Below are 22,126 nucleotides of genomic sequence, written 5' to 3' on the forward strand. Positions count from 1 at the left end.
CATTCCGCCTAATTTCGAGAACTTTTTAAGCAAATTGAAAAAATTTTGATCACATTTATAAAATTAATTTATCGAAAGATGCAAAATATAACTTTTTGTAAATATTTATCATTTTTTATTATTCTATTTAATCCGAGTATAATCGAAATCCTGTAAAGTATAAAATTTTTACTTCATTTAAAGAATGCAATTTTAAATTCTAAAAGTTAAAATTTGAGCCGAATCGGTAGAACAACTCGTGAGAAATAGAATTTTAAAGAATTCGAATTTTTAAAATCGTTTGCCGTACTAGTCGAAATTTTTAATCAAATTTTAATCTCCTCTATCCAGTCTGATAAACCATTCAACGAGTGTTGCAAACCGCTAAAAATGTTAAACTCATTGCTTTTAAATGTTCACGGATTTTTGAAAACCAGTTTGTTTGTTTTTTTCAGAAAACAAAAAACTGAAATCTGGTGCTTCACTTTTTAAGGACTATCTTAACACGTTCACGCTGTCATACCTGCCAACTTTTAATCCCTTCCATTATCATTTTTCCCAGTGGTATTAAAATGGAATTAAAACTTCATTTTTAAGCAAGCAAATACGTTGCATTTGAAAAAAAATTAAGTTGACAAACATTATAGTAACGCATATTAATATATGTGCTTCATTTTTGTAAGAATAGTGGTGATCAAAATCATCTAAAAATTAAGTTTATAAAAGAAAAAATAGTATATATTTACTACCACTTTAAATATGAAAACAAAATCTTCCGGAAAATCCGGTAAAGTTGGCAGGCATACGGCTATTCACACCCAGGTATGAAAGCGGGACACAAAAGAGAAAATACTGGTAGGAGAACTATTTCAATACTAAATAATACTCGGGAGGAGTTAATCTATTCTCAATAATAGCAATTCACTGTAAGGAAATTTATCACGGCGACGAAGCAATTCAATATTGAAATTGAATCCGTTAAAAACAATTGGTAGTTATGGATTTTTATTATTCTGGTAGTTACTTTTTAATCAACCCGTGATAGCTGGCGACTATTAATTTCGCCCTATACTTCTTAAGCGTACATCTTGTCATAAATTTTATCATATGCTCTTCTAAAATTTTGTCCAATTTTTTGGAACGGTCGATTAAAGCCATGTCTAGAATGGAAAGTTGACCTGCGAAAAGTTAATCTAGGTATAGCATGTGGATTACTAATTGAATTCGTACGAATGTATAGCATGTGCGAATTAGACGCTAGGCAACAACCGATGTATTGACAAGCATGCATATGAATAAATTTCTAGAAATCCAATGTTTTCCAAAAAAAAGAAACTCTTACATACTTTACTAATAAAAACTTTTTTTTAAAAAAATCTTATTTTTTACCATACACAAAACGTCATTTAAAAATATTATTTATTAAATGACGTAAAGTTTGTTATATAATCAGAATGCTTTTTTAATTTTTTAAGCTTGTGCTACGTTCCTCATGTTTTGCCACCCCTTTGTGATTAAAAATGTACTGGGCTTTCAATTTACATCCAAAAATAATAATAATGGAACGTTTATGCTACCACTTTTTTTTTACTTTCTGCAAAAAAGCCGAGACTTATTAAAAGAATGGTCAACAATTCAAATTGATTGCGTTTTCTACTATTACGCAAAGTCAGAGGGGTAGGTAACGGATACATTAGGACAAAATAGCATTTTTACACGCAAAAACTTTCGTAACTTTTCACCTATGAATCCTATCAATTTTTGTTTTGAACTCACGCAAGAACTTATTCAAATAAAAATTTAATAACGTAATCAATAATTGTACTTTTTTATACTTCATACTACACAAATCTCTGATAAAACACCCTTTGGTATCATTCAATTTAACATAAAAATACATGGAAAATAATGTCCTGCTATATCTAAATACTGAATTTTGTTGCGCCAAATCGCAATTTTCAAGATAACATCCAGTTATGACCTAATATATTTCCACGTTACATATTTTATGGTTATATTTTATGATAACATGCAGTTATGACCTAATATATTTCGATTATATATTTATATTCCATATATATTTCGACCAACTAATTTATTTTATGGTTTTTCTGTCACGTTAACAAGCTAAAAAATGTTTAACTTCGCCTAGAAAACTAAACTAGAAAGTTCAACAAGAATGTTCAACTGTTAGTTCAACTAGAAAATATTTAACTTCGGTGAAACGTTCGTTATTACGTTAAACGTTCGTTATAGTTCATTATTACTGCAATTCACTAATGCCAAATGGAATTGTCATTACAGCGAGTTTGTTATGAAGAATTTCACATATTCGTGATTAAAATAATAAAAAATAGAATGATGCTCTGAAGAAAAGGACCACCTTGAATAACTTTTGATCTGGTGATCACGTTCCAGGACTCAATCTTAATGCTCCGAGGGGATGACCTCAACTATGCTAATTAATTAGTGCAGATGATATTTTAAGTTAAGAAAACATACTCCAGAACGTATTTTCTCTGAATAATTATACCTTTTTTTTACCACGGATTCAGATTAATTAACCTCAAAATATAGGGGGTAGCGGTAATCTGAGAAAAATGGTCAGGAGAGTGATCCAAAATTTGGACCCCCTCATGTTAATTTTATTTTTTACGTATTTCACCACATCTATAGAACTTTTTAAGGGAATTGAAAAAAATTTGCGCACAATTATGAAATTCGTTAATACTGTAGTATTAACGAATATTATTATAATAATAATACTGTAGGCAGGTACTCAAGGAAAATGAAGTCTTTTCTTTTCATTTTTCTATATTGATAAAAATATCTTCAATTTTAACTTTATCCGTAACGTATTCCTCAATTAAACAGCAAATGTATTTCACTGAAACAAAAACAACAACAACAACAAAAATTGTGAAAGTCGAGTTATTTTTTACGAAATAGCGTAAGTCTAGTAGTTTTTAACTCGTCATAAACATACAAGTTTTGCATCCTTGTTATTAGTATCTTGGCAATGGCTTTCGTTATTGATAAAAATATATTCTATTTTAACCTTTTTTCATAAAGTATTCCTCAATTAAACAGCAGGAAATGTACTTTACTGACACAAAAACAAGTTTTGCATCTTTAATATTAGTAATAGCGGACTTTATGTACAATACGCAGTACTCTTTATATTGAGCTTTTACAATATTTTCAAAGAATGACCATGTCCAATTATAAAACTTTATTATTATTTATAAAGGTTTTACAAGTTTATCTTCTTCTTTGTTCTACGGCAAGAGTTTCCGTTTTAAAATGAAATGAATAGAGAATAATGCAGTAAGGGTTATCATATTTATCACCGAAAGAAACAACTGAAAGCAAAATAAAAATTAAAAAAAATCACCCAACTGATAATTTCAGTTTAGATAGAGCGGCAGTTCTGTTTACTTAAATAGCGTCGGGCTTTTTAAATGTGATTGTGAAATGGGCCGCTCTTTAAAGAGAGTAAACACTTTGAAAAGAAATCCGTTATCTAGCCTCCACTAAGCATAATATAAGAAAGAAAGAAAACGTTAAGAAAGAAAATTTTCATAAAGAAAATGCTGTGATTTAAATTTTGCTTCTTTTTTAGATCATGATAACTTATGATTTAACAAATAAGTAAATGGTAATAAAGATAACTAAATGATAATAAGTAAATAATAATAAATAAATAAAAACACTGGTTTTAGCCTGCGTTTTTAGTTAATGATAGTGTGTATCTAACTTTTGCACATCACTGACACCTTCATGGTGGGTGGCGTGTANTATATAAACTCAACTGATTCATTGGATTTATGTTAAACTGTAAATTCTGTAATGAAAAATTCAAGCAAAGAAGACTAAGAGAACTTTAAGAGTTAAGTGAACACTTCTGCTATAGGAAATGAGAGTTCGATTAAAACTCATCGGATTCATAACGAAGATACAAATAAAAATTAAAAACTATTAATTTTTGTGGTAACCAGATAATTACCGATGTTAATGAAAGTACTGACAATATGTTTGTTCATCAACCATTAAACAAAGGAAAAATTTCACCTAATTTAGAGAAATCGAAGAAAAAGTTATTTTTATTCAGAGAAAGCACGTGTTTGTGCATAACTAAAAATGCACACTGAATTATTTCATTTATTCCTTCTTCATATTCATTTAAACAACAGGATTTGTTTTAATATTCATAGTCAGTAGTAAATTTTACAGTTAAAAATTTCATTTTTGATTTACAAATACGGTAGAAATAAAATAAGGGTAAAAATAATAATTAAGTACTTACAAAGTTTATGTAAAATATTTACAAGTAAACCAAGTTAAAACATAAGTTCAAAATGAATTGAGAAAATAACAGTGATGCAATTAAATTTAAATTAACATTAGATAATCTTGATCAAACCAAAAGAATTTTAAGACAGAAATAACTTGACTGAAGAATTTAGAGTAAAAGAGAAATAATCATAGGTTAACGTTAAGTCATATCAATGTAGCAAAAATTTATAACCGCATCTCTGTTAATGTAATAGAATCTATTATAGAATGTAATAGAATCTATTAAATAGATCAAGAATCCTGGTGATTACCACTCGTTTCTTTTTTGGTCATCAGACTTTCCTCTATCAGAATCGGGGGACTTATCCCCTCTGCAGAGAATCAAAATCTTGAATCTCCGGATCATCCCTTCTGCAGAGAATCAAAATCTTAATAGCATGTCTCCGGATCATCCACAGGGATGTTTCTGTCACCAATATCGTTCACACCGTAATCACACCCAGACCGTTACCAATAGCCCATTGTACAACTTTAGTGCTACTTATATAAAGTACTTACCTTCCTCAAGCGTAAAAGGAAAAATAAAAGACTCTGCATACAATGACAGAAGGTGAAAGCGAAATTTTGAAACAGGTGCTTAGTAAAAACTTATGAAAAATTCAAATATGTTTGTTAAAATTTTCTTTATTAATAATTTAAAAAAAAAACAATATGAACCGACTTATTCGTAAGCTACATCAATGAACAAAATTTCTTAAGTAAACAAATTTCCAAAGACTAAGTGAAAGTCTTTTCAAAGACAAATAAAGACTTTTCAAAGACTGAGAGAAGGACTTTCCACGGACAAATTTCCAAAGACAGACTTAAGTGAAAGAATTTTCTAAGACTAAGTGAAAGATTTTAAGAAGGAAAATTTCGAAAGACTTAAGTGAAAGACTTTCAAAGACAAAGTGAAAGACTTTCCAAAGATAAATTTCCAGACTTAAGTGAAAGACTTGAATGAAAGACTTTCCAAAAATAAATTTCCAAAGACTTAAGTGAAAGACTTTCCAAAGACTAAGTGAAAGACTTCCCTAAGACTAAAGCTAGAATGACATTATCATGTTGCATTGAACACTTTATGAATTAGTTTTTCCTTTCGTTTTTTCTTTTTCAAGGCAATGCCAGTCTTTTTATTTACTCTTGAATTTTTTATTCATATTTATTAGTTACATAACATTGCACTTGAAAAAAAATGCATTTTTTTTACCAAGAAAGCACATATTTTCCAATTTTCACAATTTCGCAGAAGATATTTTTTTGCGGTAGTTGCGTAACAAAGTTTCATCGATATACTTTCGGATATATCGATATAATGATCGATATATCGCTATATCGATCATTTATTTTCGCCATCGCTTGTAAACATCACTACATATTTCATGCAGATGTTTTATTTATTTATGCATCCTGATAGGCATAATCTTTTCAGCTCCCATTTATTAAACAAAGAATCAAAAAGCTTAAACATTTTAAACATACAGAAAAACGCTTTTTCAGTTTTGCAATCTATGCTCGTAGTTTTATTATTAAAATAATTTATCATTATTTTAAAGTAAATTTTACTTTACTTTTACTTATTATAAAGTTATATGATACGGCATTTATCAGTTAACCTAATGGTTATGTTCTAGCTTATAGAGTCACAAGATATATTTCGCAAAAGAGTATATGCATACATATTCAAACTTGCTACGAAACTATCCGTCAGAACCATGAAATAAATATGATAACTTTTAAATGTAATAACTTTTTAATGCCCTACCACTTTTTTTATAAAGGCCTCTTTAGCATGCTTAGATAATAGAGAAAGTTTTTTTCGTGAACAGAATTTTCCTATGTAAACTATAAATTATTTAAAATATATAAAACTGCCACTTCAGACACTGAAGAGCAAGTAACTTCTTTCAACAAATGCATACCTTCCAACTTTTACGCATTTGGCCTAAAATTTTATTTCTATATTTAAAGTGGCATGTAAATAAATGTATGCTTTCTATATATTCCTCGTATTTATAAACTTCATTTATAATCTTTTTGATTACCAATATTTTTAAAAAAATTAAGCATGTATATTAATATGTAATACCTTTGTAAATAAAGTAAAATATAAGTTGTACTCACCCCTCTTGCTCTGCAGCAAAAGTTCAATGAAATATTATTGCTTGAAAATTTAATAAAAGAAAAGAACATCAGGCTAATAGCAGCATGCTATTGCAGCGATGCATCATATTGCCGACATCAATAGCATATACATAACCTCATTTTCATCGTATCAGTTTGGCTAAAGTTCATACTTTTACAATTTAGTCTTATCACCCTACTGCATATAATTACACAGTCAGAACCTCAATGATCCGCATGAATACTCCTTTACTTCATTTGCATTCCACAACCTCATCGAAGCACCACGAAGATCAAGCTAAAGATGAATGGAAAAAGAGCCACAAGCAGCCTCACGTGCTCAGACGTTTTATACAGTTCAGTTCAGTTCGTTGTACTCACCATTTTACCACCGTACCCATTCTTGTCTTTGAAGAAGAATGTTCTCCTGACTACTGATCGAGATGCAGCGTGGCGGAAGAGGAGGAGTTCTGCGGGGGCAAGACCCCCGAGTTGTCGGGCATCCGAACTTTAGAACTTGACGACGGCAGTACCTTGACGTGTTAGACAATTCTCTCCAGCCCTTCTCAGGGCTCCTTGAACAGAAAATTGCTAAAGGAGCCACAGTGGCGCTGGAGCAGGAACTATCCGAGTCTCCTTCGGTTGATGAGGTGCCGGCTACGCCGAATCCGTTTAGTGAAATTGTGAGAAGAAACCAACGAGGAGTAAGGCGTGAGGCGCAACTCGACTCTAGGAGTAACTTGAACGAAGGAGACAGGGTGCAGACAGAAGCAGCGGCTGTACCCGGTACAGATGATGTACGGCCAACACCTTCTAGAAGGTGGTTATGGTACGGCATGCATTTGGGGTAAATGCGGCAAGCAGTGAAGCTGTTATGGCCTTTAATAGGCAGTACCTAAATAATTTAAGGAATGGTTGGTTACCGCCAATGAGTGATGGTAACGTCACCGTTAGTAAAAATTGCAGTGATGGGCACTGGCAATGATGGCAAAAGAAATTAAAGCTATGAATAAGATGATAGATCGTCTCTTGTTAGAGAATGAGAAACTCTAACAAGAAAATAGGCACTTGAAGAAGGCACTAACACAGAGAGAGGAGCTGCCCACTCCCCCTGAGGTCGATATGGAAGTAGAGCCGATCGACGGCTAGAAAACCTAGTACAACGATGCTCTCTAGGAAAAGGAAGAAAGGGAATAACAATAGTGCCAAAAAAGAGCAGAATGTAGTTGAGAAAAAGAGTGAAAGGTAAGATAAGAGTGATACTCACGAAGGATCATCTGATAGTGATGATAAGTATAAGGGGCAAAGTAAAAAGATAAAAGTCGTAGATAAAGAGAAAGAAGTTGAAAAAGAGAAAGAAATAGCGAAAGAAGAACAAGAAGTTGAACTCGGGGAAGAGGCCTTGGATCGTGATAATGAAGAAATTGAGTCAGAAAGAACTTTTCAACTCCAAAAGAATAAAAAAAAACGGAAAATCCCTCCGATTAACATTAATGATAGTACGTAAGCCTGGACAGCTATCTTACAGACACTTAGAGACATGAAGATAAATGGCTTCACCGGAAAAGTTTTAGGTGATACAATGAAACTGTCGCTCGCCTGTGAAGACGATTATAGAAGCGTTACACGGGACTTCAGAAGGGTGAACATTAAATTTCATACCTTTAAACTTAAAGTAGAAAATCCACCAAGGGTAGTACTAAGGGATATTCCTGCGAATATCGAAGCAACAGAACTAGAGGAAGCATTGATAGCTCAGGGTCTCAGCTTATTAAAGGCGAAACAAATGAAAAATTTCAGAGCCTAGGCTCTGAAAAAGCTTCCATTGCATACAGTGACGCTGCCCAAAAATGATCAAAACAAGGATATATATGATCTAGTATTCTTAATGAATTTAAAGATAAAAGTCGAAACGTACAACGGCAGAACGAATCATGTAACACATTACAGATGCTATTAGTTCAGGTTAGATGTAACACATTACAGATGTTCAGGATTCCTGCAATCATGGCATAAAATGTTTGAAATGTGGAGAGGGGCACTTCACACATCTTTGTGAAAAGAGCAGGAGCAGCCCTGCTAAATGTGCAAACTGTGGGGGTGAGCACCCTTCAAACTACCGAAACTGTCCTAAATACCTTAACAAAGGACCGGGTACAAATTGGACAAAAGAGCATAACGAGCTTAATGTTAACACCACAACTGGCAGTAAACGATGCTCGTTTAATTATGGCGTAGCTAAAAGATCTGGTTAATTCAATTAAAAAAGAGAGCTTGTTAGACCTTTTAAAGACACTAAAATCAATTACTCATGATGAATAAGACAAGTAATAGAAAAACTGACTTGAATGTATTCAATTGGAAAGCAAATGGCATAAAAAATAAGTTAGTGGAGCGAAAAGAACGATATTATAATGGAATGTGATACAGATGTATTTGTGATTACAGAAACTCACTTGAGTAAACAGTGTAATATCAAGGTACCAAATTACAATACATATAGATTTGACAGACGATACAGAGGTGGGGGAGTGGCGATCCTCGCAAAAAACAGTTTGACTCATTATGAATATGACCTTTCAAACGTATACGTATTGACTCATAATGACACTTTTAAATATATACAAGTATGAAACATTTACCTAAACGGACACTATTTATATGGAATAACACGAAAATAGATGCCTATTAATGTAATAGCGTTGACGCAAATTAGCTTGATTTGTAAGAAATTGACTATGCATTAATGAAAGTGATTTGTGAAGTGTATGACAAAGTTAAGAATGTGATATGAGAAAATTAATTGTACCTGAGGATTGCAATTAAATTTTTGAAACTTCTTACAGGAAGTTTATTTTTAGTAGTATTTATTTATTTACTTATATGTTAAAAATGTATCATTTCATGGTATTACTCGAGCAATGCGCTCATAATTAACTCTCTACTTTCATTTTTAATACACAAGGACCACAAGGAAACACCTCAAGCATCCTCCACTCCATGATGAAGGGGTAAAGGGCCACTCCTGGCTCAGGCACCCCGCCCAACCGACAGGACTAAACTAGACGTTGTACTATACATGCATTGTCATATATCATCATATTATTATGGTGATGAAAGGACCTTCATGTGATCGCCGACTCGGGAGTATCCACCCCTAACTATATACTTAACTTTCCCCTTATGTTCTAAATATTAAATCAGCTTATCAGATATTATGATATTACCTACGACATCAGAGAGCTTGCTGGGCAGGAAATGACCTTCATGTGATCCTGCTCGGGAGCTCTCTCTTCACATCTTTGATATACACTCTCTCATAATATAAGCCTGACTATAACTATAAACTTACGTCAACGGGAGCTTCCGATATTTATCTTGCATTTCACTAATTAATGTTAGTACCTCAGTCGTCTTAGGGCTCTACAACATATGAAAAAGGGGAGTGCTCGCTCCGCTAGCAGGGACTTCGAATTTTCTCTCAGTCTAAGTCAAAGTCTTTCGTCGTTGTACTAATCGTAAAGTCGTTGTACTAATCCAGCATAAGATATTAATTCCTTTATTACCTGTGAACATAGGGTCAATTGGTACAGACGAATCAGTTGGTGGCGCTAAGCACTAAATACCGAGCTACCACCCATATCCAGCAATCGTTGTAGTAAGTTCTTTGGTTTTAGTCCACCATTTTCACACCTTTATTCGATTACTGATCGAGGATTTGATTACTGGAGTGAGGTTGTGTTGTGACAGAGCTCTGCGATTATGTCATTCCAACCATGTGCCCGAGACTGGAAGCGGCGGACCGAAAGGCCCGTGCGGCGTCCTGAATTTACCGATCTAACGACCTATGTGGAACGAATGGAGTTCGCTACCGATTTGACTGATGGAATCACTAAGCAATATGACATCGATCAACAAATTGCTCGACATGAAAGATTACTCAAATTACAGCAAGAAAATTCGAAACCACCACATTTATCAGAATTTGTCCTTTCTACTTTCAGGTAAAAGAGCTGTAATCTGAGGATCCTGCTGAAACGACCATGGAAACTGAAATGCCTAGTCAGCATGAAACGACGAAGGAAACCCCAAAACATCGGGGTTCACAAAGCAACTACTGACTACACCAGTTGGGATCAAGAAAGTCCACGTAGGGCGTTATGCCACCCAGTGTTATAAGTGCCAAAATTTTGGCCAGCGAGCCAGCTTGCATGAAGTGCACGGGAGCGCACTGCATCTATCAATGCATGAAGCCATTCTCCCAGCCAAAGGTATCAACTGCCAAGGAGAACATCAGGCCTGTTTTACGGGTTGTGGTGCCAGACCAAAGAGCAGTCAACTAGCTTTCACGAACGAACCACAAGATGCCCCTAGCAATACTGCAAAGTTCCTGAACATCTTCAAGGAGCTTCAGGAGTTATTGAAAGATGAGCAAGTAGTTTCACTACTCTCAATGCTTCTTGCCTGAAAGACTTAGATGTGGAGCCTCTCCATCATGTCGACACATCACCCACGACGATCTTTCTTTTATTTTATTTTCAGGTTCATCTGAACCAGTAGTACAGCAGTACTGTGTATATCCTTTATGATGTTGTTGTTGTTGTTGTTGTTAATTTACGTCGCACTAGAGCTGCACAATGGGCTATTGGCGACGGTCTGGGAAACATCCCGGAGGATGATCCGAAGACATGCCATCACAATTTTGATCCTCTGCGGAGGGGATGGCACCCCCGCTTCGGTAGCCCGACGACCTGCGCGCGAAGTCGAGCACTTTACGGTAGCACAGTTTAACGAGGACCAATACCGCACACCCTCGGTCCCTACGCAGACTGATCCAAGTGGGTCACCCACCCGCACACTGACCGCAGCCAGTGATGCTTGACTTCGGTGATCTAATGAGAACCGTGTCTTAACGATCAGTCCACTGCGGGACGTATATCCTTTATGAGTAGTACATGATGAATGGGAAAAGGGCCAGTATTGACCTCGGGCGCCCAGGTATACCGAACAGAACATCTTTGTAGCCCGTATAAGCTTTCTCAAAATACCGTATGTTTCAGCCACAAATTGTAATTTAAATTTCATTTCACTACCACTGGGGAAAATCATACTCGAAAGGACTAAAAGTTGACAGTCATGCTCATGGGTAATTCAGGAAGTAAATCAATTATTATCAATACTCACCAGCTGTATTAAGAGCTAGTAAGTACTCTAGTATAGACGGTGAGAGAGATACTATATATTGTAAATAACGGTGCAATAAAATTATTTAAACATTTTCTTTCTCTTGTGGAGTGGTAACATTAAAATTTTAAATAATTTCAAGATGATGCTTCGTTAAAAAAAAGAGAAAAAAAGTTCTTATCTCTAAAAAAAGTAAATATAGAATAAGAGGAATTTCAGATTTAGGATTTTCAAAAATTCGTGTTTCAGTTTATTTCTCCAACTTAGAATGAATTACTTATAGAAATTCAATTTATGCAAAAAAAATTAACTCACTGCTAAATACTGACATTTCATTTTTGAATCTTTTAAAGCATTTCAAACAACTAGTATTTAGCAGATTGCATATTTTTGTTTCTGTTTTATTATAAAATGTGCACTTTTAAGTAACACTGAGTTAAGTGGATCAAATTTTTCTCCAATTTTGACAAATTTTATTTTTTGTAAATGAAAGAATGACGTTAAATTTTTGATATGTTTTTATACTTACGTTTCCGTGGAAAAGTAGAATCCTGATTAAAGTCAGTGTAATAAATTGCGATCATAAGTTTATAGGCAATTTATCGATTTTGTATTTTATTTTGTACGTAATTATTATTTATTTCAGAAATTTACAAAAAGTAATATTTTATTTTATTTTACTCATAATTATTTTTAAGATTGTTTGCTTTTTACATTAAAAGCATATTACTCAAGGTACACGATGCTTTGGCTACCATTACTAATAAATGGATTTAAATTTTGATTAAGCAGGTGATTAAAAAGGAGCACAGAAGGAAGGGAAATTTATCTACAAATATGAATCAATCAATAAATCTACATATTAAGGAATCAATAATTCAGCGAATCGTTTTGTTGGAGTATACTCATAAGCTGATAAACTGAATAAACGAATAAATCCGTCAAAGAAAATGCTTTATTACTATTGATCATGTTTTTTTAAAGTTTCTTTAACAAAAATTTTACTTATTTGAAAAAAATAACATACTTACAAGAATTAAGATTACTTTTGAATTTTAGTTGTTGTTTCTATTGCCACATGGCAATGTCAGCAAGCCTACTTATAAAACGAAGCCAATTTTTAGATAGAGGGAGCGTTAATTTCTTCAGTGGTGCCATCTATGGACAAAAATACGATTTCAGCCACACACGCAGGACAGAGCCCGTTTTACTGGATGTATACCAGAGTATGATCAATCTCCATTCAGTACTACCAGAGGTTATTAGTTATGAGAACTTGGAAGAATTTTTGACCCCGACAGTGTTAACATGCAGCATTCACCGTTTAATACACGGAGTTTCTTCGGCCGGCGAGATTCGAACTGCCGTTCTCATGACGACGAGTCCAACGTCTTGCCAACCAGGTTATCCCGACCTGGAATTTCAGTATAACATGTATTCAACGAAAATTCTTTTTTTTTTCTTTTTCTTGATCATAACTATTTAGTTGAACATAGATGTAAGCAATCACAAAGATGAAATTATATGTTGATTTTTTTCCAACTTACATAAGTTGCTGAACTTATACATTTTTGTTATCAGAAACAAGGAACAGGAGGAAGAAAATTTAACATATTTAGAAATTTTGACCTCGAAATTAATTTTTGACAAAAAAAAAAGCTTTTTTACCTTTTAAAAACATTGTGTTTAAGCGATGCAAATGTGTAAGTATTATAAATAAAAATTTCAGTTTTTACACTTGAAGACTCCTTTAAATCGTCTATTTAAATTTCTGATTTTTTTTTAGACACATTGTAAAATTCAAAAATGCTGTAGGCGTTTCACAGTTTTAAAATTGCATGAAGTCTTGTAAAGTACGTTTTTGCAACACGCTGTGGTGTAGTTTTAATTTTAGAGTGGGTATCTGTTATCTACTTCTAATAAAATATATATAAAAACTAAACTCAGCGGCGCGACAGCCCATAGAGGGCCAAGGCCTACTGTGCCCATTTCAGTTTTCTTGACCCTTGGACTCTGGGGTGCAGGAGCAGATGTCATTCGAAAAGTACGATGATTTTAATGCAGCTCTCCCTGCTCACAAAACAGCAATGAATCAACTAGTGGTATCCGTTAATCGAATTCTATCACAGGTATAATTCTGGTGGCGGAGTTCTGTAGTGTAGCCACCACTACAAAAATACAATTCCATTTCACCAGTATATAAGACATATTAACTCGACTCCATGTTGGGGTACCTTTTCATAGTTGAAGGTTGGCATTGCCGATAACTGCCAACCCCATATCTACGATTCGATTTAATAACTTTTCGGAAAGATACATTCGTGTCCTATCGGCATTACTGATGACAGATAATAGCGGAAATACCTAAATGTCTGCATACCACAGGTGGCAAAAGAATGATCGTGATTTCAAAAGTTTTTCTATCCCTTTTCTACAATAGGATGGGTGAAAAAATTGAGGATGGCCTCTTATGAGGCTGTTCCCCCATTTTATTTGCGACACTTGTATTGGCAAGATTGAAAATTTTATTGTTTGACACTACGACAATTTTTTTGTTAATGACTTTGAGATCCCACTGTTTTACAGCACTTGTATTGCCTCAGGGCTAAGAGAATAAAAGGGCTGGTTCACTCCTTAGAAGAAACTCTCGCCGCTCCAAACCTCCGATTTTCCCCAGTGACGTCACGGAGGAGCGAAGCTTGCACTTTTACTTCAAGAACGGAGCGTTCGTTCTAACTAGCTCTAACTAATATTGGATCATTCCTTTTTGTGACATATTCCAAGACATTTGTTGTTCTATAAAATGATTTTTCTCAGTTTTTTGCAGTGAATTTACAAAAATTCAAAACTATTAACGAAATACCAGTTTGCGCGATTGCAACTTGCAAAAAATCTGATAGAAACACAAAAGGAAAAAATATAATTTTCCACGTGTTCACTAAAGTAAATGAACAACTATGTAAAGAATGGATTCAATGAATCGCAAACAAAATGACACAGTTAATATAAAACAGCAATACGTTTATATTATTGTTAAGAGCTTTTATAAAAATTCACCATCTAAATAAAAACCGCCTCGTTACTTCAAAAAAAGAAGAAAAAAAAAAGGCTGGCGAAAAAATTAAAAATAGATAAAGTCAAGGAAAATTAGAGTGCAAATTAAAAGTATAAATAAAATATATAGTTCATAGTTAAAATTCTCCTAATTTCATAACATATTTTTTAATGTAGTAATTCGAAATATTTATGATTTTTTTTTAATTATAATCTCTTAAAATTAACTATCTATAAATTATATTATCTTAAATTTAAATATCTATAAACAATTGTAAAATTTCAATTACCATTATGAACCTAAATTATTATTTTGTTTCAGCAATTAGCTTTTAAGGTTGATGTTTCCTAATGATTAAGTATGAACAAATTGCTATTAACGGCATATTTTAAAATCAGGATTCTAAATTTAACTCAACTTATTGTTATCAAAGATTCTGTAGATAAAAAAGTGTCGATGTATGCTTTTCTTAATAATTAAAGTTAAAACTGAACTTTTTAAAATAAAGCATTTATAGTGTCATTTTCGCCAACTAGTAAAATATTTTTATAAGTTTAAAATGGTATTTTTATAATATAATGGCCAAGAAAGTTTTTTTGAACTATGCTTATGAACGGAAATAATGTGTTAATTATGTAAAGTTTGAAATCTAATAACCAGAAAAAGTCTAACTTATTTTTACAGAGAGAAAGATGCAAAGTTATAATATCTTTGCTAGCGATCTCCGAGATCTGTGTACACAGTGACGTCATGAGGAGGGAAATCGTAGCTTCAGCTCTAAGAGCGGAATGAACTATCCCTTCTCTTCTTAGCCCTCTTTTAGCTTCTCTCTTTAGCTTCTCTTTTCAGCCAAATTTTATTGTTTGACGAATAAAAAATTTTGGTACAACAGAGTTTGTTCGCAAAATTACTGCTTTATCCTCCGCCGATGCAATGCAACTCGTATTCAATTGTTGTGATTAGAGCCCCTGAAGTTGTGATTGGAAATAATTATGCTGCTAGATGGCGCTTTCACAGTTTTTGCACCAAGTTTGTTAGTGCTCTTTTTTGAGCAAAAATAGGCAGTCAAGAGTATTTTCACAATTTGTGGAAAAATAAACAAACAGTATCGTGCACTGAAAAATAATAAAGTTTTAATTGTAATTTCTCTTCCAATGATTCCATTTTGAGTTGTAACTGTTTTGAAAGTTTACTTATTATCACATATAAATATATATTAAGGTTTTCATCTCCAATATGACAACGGGTGAATCAATATGTATGAAATCACCAAATTCAAAAGAAAACAGATTGCTGAAAGTGGAGCCGAATATTGAAGTATCTGATGTAAAGCAAAAAACCTCTTCGGATCTGATGTATTGTGAATATGTCGATACAAGTGGTAGAACAGTTTATGCATATTTTTGAACCTTTTGTAGTCATGCATTTGTTTAATATTTGTTCATGTTCTTCCTTAATCTCTAGTGTTCAATGCTTGTATGTCGCACAGATATTTTCATGTAACTGCATTCTCAATTTTACATTCAAATTAAAGTTCCATAGCCATTTTCATTCAAAGATTGGAATGAAATAAATTGGGAATTTGTTTCATTTCAATTCCCCCAACTGCAGTTGCAAAAAGTTCGGTACCTGCGCTGAAATAATCACCATGCTTAGTTGACATCCGGGTAGTGACGTGGAGGAGCTTTACATATCATGATCTGGGGAGCGGAATAATAGTGAATTCTGGGCAACTTCAGGGAGAGATTTTCGTATCCTGATCAGTGGCAGAATAATTGCCAAGTCTTGGCAACTTCTGGACAGCGGCCCACGCGAAACTAAAAAAAACATCTCAGAAAGGGACCAACTTGAAATGTATAACTCGTATAACCCACTCTAGGGCAACCATCTACATGTTTTTTTTTTTTAAAATTTGCAAGTTTAAAATCTATTTGGCACCAGTTGGCGCAAAAGATCACCATACGGAAATATCCCCAACTTCGGGACAGTAAAACTAAAAGAACATCATAGAAAAATACAAACTCATAAATATNCGGTGATTGAGTGGTTTTGTCATGTTGAATTGGATTCAACTAGATTTTGCCTTAATGTTTAAATATATTATATTATTTGAATTATGTGTTTAGAAATAAAAATGATAAATTCCGCCTGCCGCCTCTCAATCTTGTCAACTATCATTTTGGCGCCCCTAGATCATTGCGCTCTGTGCGGCCGCCCGGATCGCCCTACCCTGGGGCCGGCCCTGGCTTGTTTTTTAATTTGCAATTTTAAAATTAATTTGACACCTTGGTGATTGTAGTGGACGTGACTGTTTACAATACAGAAATATACCTGTGGCATATGAGAAATGACATTTTTGAAGATTGTAATTTGTCTGAAGAAGTACCGGTACATAAACAGGGGTCTGTCCAGGCCGAATTTACTACCGTTTAGCGGTACCTTCACAAATTCAACTTTAGGAAAAACGGTAGTTTCACAAATTCAATTTTAGGAGAAACGGTAGTTTCACAAAATACTTTTTCTTAAAATTTTATTTTTGTATCCCTTAAGAAACCATAAGTCCATATTTTTGTGTTGATTTTTAAATATAATTTTTAATTTTTCACAAATGATATCTAAATTTTCACAAAATAGGTACCTCTCAGAAAACCCTAGACAGACCCCTGATAAATAACCACTCAATCACAAAAGTGCCCATGCAGTACTTGCAGTAATATATATAGTTATTTCCACAAATAATTATTATAATATATACTGTGGCTATGCCGGATGATACTCCAATTTTAATTTATTTAGTTTGTACCTTTCTTGTAAGAATTGCTGGGCCAGAAGTAAGATAACTAACGATAATAACTGCTAGTTAAAAGTTACTAGCAATTTTTGCTACTGTGTGTATCTGTAACTAGCATTTAGTTTTTGTAACTAGCAATTCAATCAAATTGTATATTATTTACTAATATTATAAAAATTACATATATATATATATATATATTATAAAAATTATTATAGGAATTAACATTTTGAAATTGGCATTGAGATTTATAAATTTTTTGTATAAATTTATTATTAGGGCAAATTTACCCAAAAAAATTTACAGAGAAATATCAACAAAAAAGAATTCTAGTTTAGTTTTTTTTTTCTTTTGTACTTGTAACTAAAAAGAAATTATCTAGAATACATCAATTTAATTTTATTAATTCATTCACTATGTCTTATTGTGAAATTTCTCCAATGCATATTGTTTAGTACTTCTGTTTCATTATCTATGTTGAAGTGTGTTAATATAAATTCTTTTTCAGCAAATAAGAATAGAATCCTAAATAATATTTAATTTTTAAAAATTGTGCAATTGGAGTGAAAAAAGAAAATTGTCTTTGTAACTAAATATCAATTATAGAAACATTACAATCAACGTTTATTGTTTAAAATTTTTGCTTAATATCTTTATAGAGTTGAGTAAAAATGTTCATTTTATGTAACTAATAAAAATCTATATCTGTCCTAATATATTTAATTTTTAAAAATTGTGAAACTTAAGAGAAGAATAAAACTTATTTTAACAATTCAGTTTCCTGTTAGGTTTCACATAAAATCTAGTTATTTTAAACTTTTGTATAAGCTACCTATTGATTTTTACTTGTCAGCAGTGCCGAATTAAGCGTATGATGCCCTAGGCCATTCAAATTTTTGGGGCTCTTAGATTAAATTTTTTTTGTCGTATATTATTTATTTATTTAAATATAAAAGTATTTACATATGTTTTCATTTAAGAAAGCATATTTAAAATAAGTAATTAATTAAATTTTACTTTATTTTGGTGAATTAGAACTAAAAATTTTTTAATTTATTAGCACTACAAAATCAACGCTACTGTAAAATTGAAATTCAAAAATCTTCTTTTTTTCTGCTCTTGTGATCAATAAACTGATCTATTATGTTATCAGAATTGATTTCACAGAGAACATCTGATTCGATAAACATATCAATCTTAGCATGTCTAATCGTTTTTGAAACATGACACTTCTTTGCTCACTCTTGATTCGTTTCATTTTCGAAAACGAGCGCTCTTTAAAACAATTTGTTATCATAAGAGTTAGAAAAACGTGAGGAGCAGTTTCAACATTTGGAGAAACAGATCTAAGTTTGTCTTGAAATAAGCTTCGTGAAGTTAGGAATGAGTGAACTGATAATAAATAAATATGATTAACATTATGTAAAAAAAATTGTCGTATTTTATTAATATATGTTTGAATTTTTTTTTAATCATTGTTTTTCTTAATTTTTTTATTTATTCTCAAAAAATGAATTTTAAAGTGGTCCGTAATCATTGGGGGCCCCAGGCCATGGCCTAGTCTGGCCTAATGATTAATCCAGCACTGCTTGCCAAGAGCTATTTAGTTTGCATTATTCAGTAAATCCATATTTCAGGTTCAGAAAAAATATTGTTTTGATACTTAGTAAAAAATTTCTTCCTATTTTGCAGGTTCAGCGAGAGTGAGTAAATTATTTGAGAAGAAAAAGGAAAAACCTGTTATGGTATCATATGGAGAAAGTCCTTGTAAGCATCATTTTTACGATTTACTTTTTTATTGTGATATAAACGTTATAAAGATTTTAATTTACACTGATCTAATTTTTATATCTTTTTTCATTTAATGTAAGGTCTAAATTGTACTTTCTGCAAAAAAATTTATCAATCTTTCAATTTATACTGAAATTTTATGATGTTTTCCCATTTCAGCAAACGCAAATAATTTCAACTTTTTTTCTTTTTTTTTTTAGTTGATAGCTATCTATTTTTTCTTTTTTTTTTTTAATTAAATAAAATGCTGAATTTATTTATGTTAGCAGAACAAAAGAGTAATAATTTTAAAAATTACTTAAAAAGTAGATTTGATTGTATATATCTATATAGTTTCAAGGATTTTTTTGTGTTTTCCAAATAGAAGTGAGTGCGCTTTTTAATAATGAGAACTTTGTTAACGAAAGTTTCAAAATTATGATTTAAATTATTATCAGGGGTGATTGTGTTCCCTCCATGTCTAGAAACTGGGAGCAGGGCACATGGTTTTTTATCACTGAACTCCATATAACTCAAGACCATTGATTCTTGCGAATCAAAATTTAAAACTCGATAAAATTTTCACTGAAATGAGAAATTTAAAGTTCTGCAGCCTGAAATGTAAATTTTGAAACTTTCGCTAGATTACCTTAACAAGATGTTTTCATGCGCATGATTCTTCCACCAATTTGATTTTCCTTTTCTTTTTTTTTTTTTTTTTGCTTTGTTTGATTTTTAATGTTTGAAACTGCCCTGGAATCCCCTAATATCATGATTCATATTCAAGAAATTTTAATTTCAAAAATTTTAATTCACATAAGATTTTCAAAGTTTTTCACTTCCCCTGTGGTATTTCTTACTGCCCATTAAACGAGAAATACTTTGAATGATATGATCTTAAATTCTTAGTAGTTGTAGGCTTGACTTTAAATTTAAAAAATGATAAAATTTAATAGCACATTACTTTACATTTATTATTACACATTAAAAACTTGTGGTTACTCAACATGATGTCTCTTATGCAGTCATTAGCACGTCTGCCAACTCTCAAGCTTGAGTCTTAATTTTCAGGCTTTTGTGTTTAATCTAAGGATCTCAGGCCACCAAAGAAATTTCTTAAGCTTTTGTCCTACTTTGTGTATCAATCGGAGGGCCTGCTTATAGTTTACATAGCGCCCTCAAAGCTTCTCTCCATACCAGTAATTCAATTTTAGAACCTTTTTTTTTTAAAAAAAAAATATTTTGAAATGTCTCTGATAAACAAAATAGTTTGCCTCAAAGGGCGGTAGGCCCACTTTTTATGGGGCGAAGATCAATTCTATGGGGCGATTTTCAATTCCTTTAATAGTTATAAAATTTTTAAACTATTTCGGTTTATTCTATTTTTGTAATAAATTAAATACAAATAAATAAATTGAAATTGTACTGAAAGAAGCGATTTAAAACTTAGATAATATTTTAATGTATTGCAAATCACTTATCTAAACAAAAATATTATTTAATCCTTAGAAAAATTTTCAAAAAATAATTAAAAATTTCAAATGAGTTATCAGTCACTCAATCTGTTTTTAAAAAATAAGTTTAATTTTTTTCAACATTTTTTATTGTTAAAAGTTAATTTAAAGAATGTGTTGATTTATTATTTTTTTTAGTATTTATTATTGTTTTGCTTATTAAGTTATGCCACAGTCACAAATAAGTCAGGTTCCAAAAGTTACAACTTTTGGAACCTGATTTATTTGTCCTTATTAACCTTCTTTTCTTCATAAAAACAAGCTCTTGTTAAAAGTTTTAAAAAAATACATTAAATTATTATTATGTAAAAAAAAAGTTGTGTCACAATAATAAACCATGGTATTAAATTTCAAATTTTTAATATCATAAAATAGCATTCAAATTTAAAAAAATATTAATAGATTTGGTGTCATCCTCTTAATTGTTTTTCAAGTGTATTTTTCCTTTTCCACCCTTTCTTTTTTGCAATCTCATGCCTGTGATTTAAAATCAGAAACTACCTTATATATATATACTATCCTTGATTCTAACTTAAGTCAATTTTATGTTTATAGTCTATAAGAAATACTCTGATCTACTAACAGAGTTGGAGAAATCTAAAGATGTACTTCCATCTGAAGGGGACGATCAGTTACCTGTAGTTGAAATGGTAAATAAGAAACTGATTTAATGCTTAACGAATTATGATACATGATTTTGTAGTAATGAATTCAGGATTGTGCTTGGAACAATTGCCCAGGAGTTTGCGAACAACTAAAAGTCAGTTCTATTTATGGTTTAATGCATGTTGTTTACATTTCAGGATTAGTAGGTTTTGTAAATTTTTATGCTTTTACAATTTATATGACACATTTTAATATTGTTTTTTATGCTTACAAATATGTAGTTTTATCACTTTTTCCTCAAAATTGCATTGTGTTTTACGCTTTCATTCTGAGGGCCATATTTTGGCAGCATCCATGCAGCACCCTGTGTGTGAGCACTGTATTTAGCAGCATTTACTTGATGAACTGCGTATCCAGGTGCCATACTTAGCCAGCATCAGCATTGTACTGTTTGATAACCAGTCCAACCTGCTTCAGACTGCCACAGACTAATGGATCAATACTTGGTTTTTGTATTCTAGGCCTTTAATACATTGAGAAAAAAAAATAATTACAATATTTTCCTAAAAGGAATGAAGTACCCTTAGTCGCTTTATGTACCCTTTAAAAGATACATGTGTCTTATAAACATGTCTTACCATTTTTCAATACAGAATAAAAGTAAGTTGAAATTTATATTTTTTCTTACAAGGGAAACTAGGGAAGTGTGACTCGCCAATTTTGAAATAAACTAGTGGGATGTATGCAGGTGACGAACCTCCTAATGTT

At 32.1% G+C, this 22,126-nt stretch overlaps 2 protein-coding genes across 3 annotated transcripts in view; one reads left to right on the forward strand and one right to left on the reverse strand.

The window, feature by feature from the left end:
- LOC107442474 (fibroblast growth factor receptor-like 1) overlaps positions 1–6,551 on the reverse strand; it is a 42,856-nt gene extending 36,305 nt beyond the window's left edge. The window contains exon 1 of the mRNA XM_043050851.2: positions 6,439–6,551. The gene's annotated coding sequence lies outside the window, so the exon portion shown is untranslated. The remainder of the gene's footprint in view (positions 1–6,438) is intronic.
- Positions 6,552–15,687: 9,136 nt separating this feature from the next.
- The window catches only part of LOC107442475 (uncharacterized), a 9,943-nt gene continuing 3,504 nt past the window's right edge, over positions 15,688–22,126 (forward strand). Inside the window, exons 1-4 of one of the 2 annotated variants that reach the window (XM_016056051.3) lie at positions 15,688–15,816; positions 15,899–16,058; positions 19,161–19,235; positions 21,308–21,402. In XM_016056051.3, coding sequence (XP_015911537.2) covers positions 15,914–16,058; positions 19,161–19,235; positions 21,308–21,402 — 315 coding nt within the window. In that variant the 5' untranslated portion in view covers positions 15,688–15,816; positions 15,899–15,913. Of the gene's footprint in view, positions 16,059–19,160; positions 19,236–21,307; positions 21,403–22,126 lie in introns of both variants that reach the window. The other variant, XM_071181964.1, reaches the window with a different exon arrangement.

The sequence above is a fragment of the Parasteatoda tepidariorum genome, chromosome 6 (assembly GCF_043381705.1).
Source record: "Parasteatoda tepidariorum isolate YZ-2023 chromosome 6, CAS_Ptep_4.0, whole genome shotgun sequence".
Lineage (NCBI taxonomy): Eukaryota > Metazoa > Arthropoda > Arachnida > Araneae > Theridiidae > Parasteatoda > Parasteatoda tepidariorum.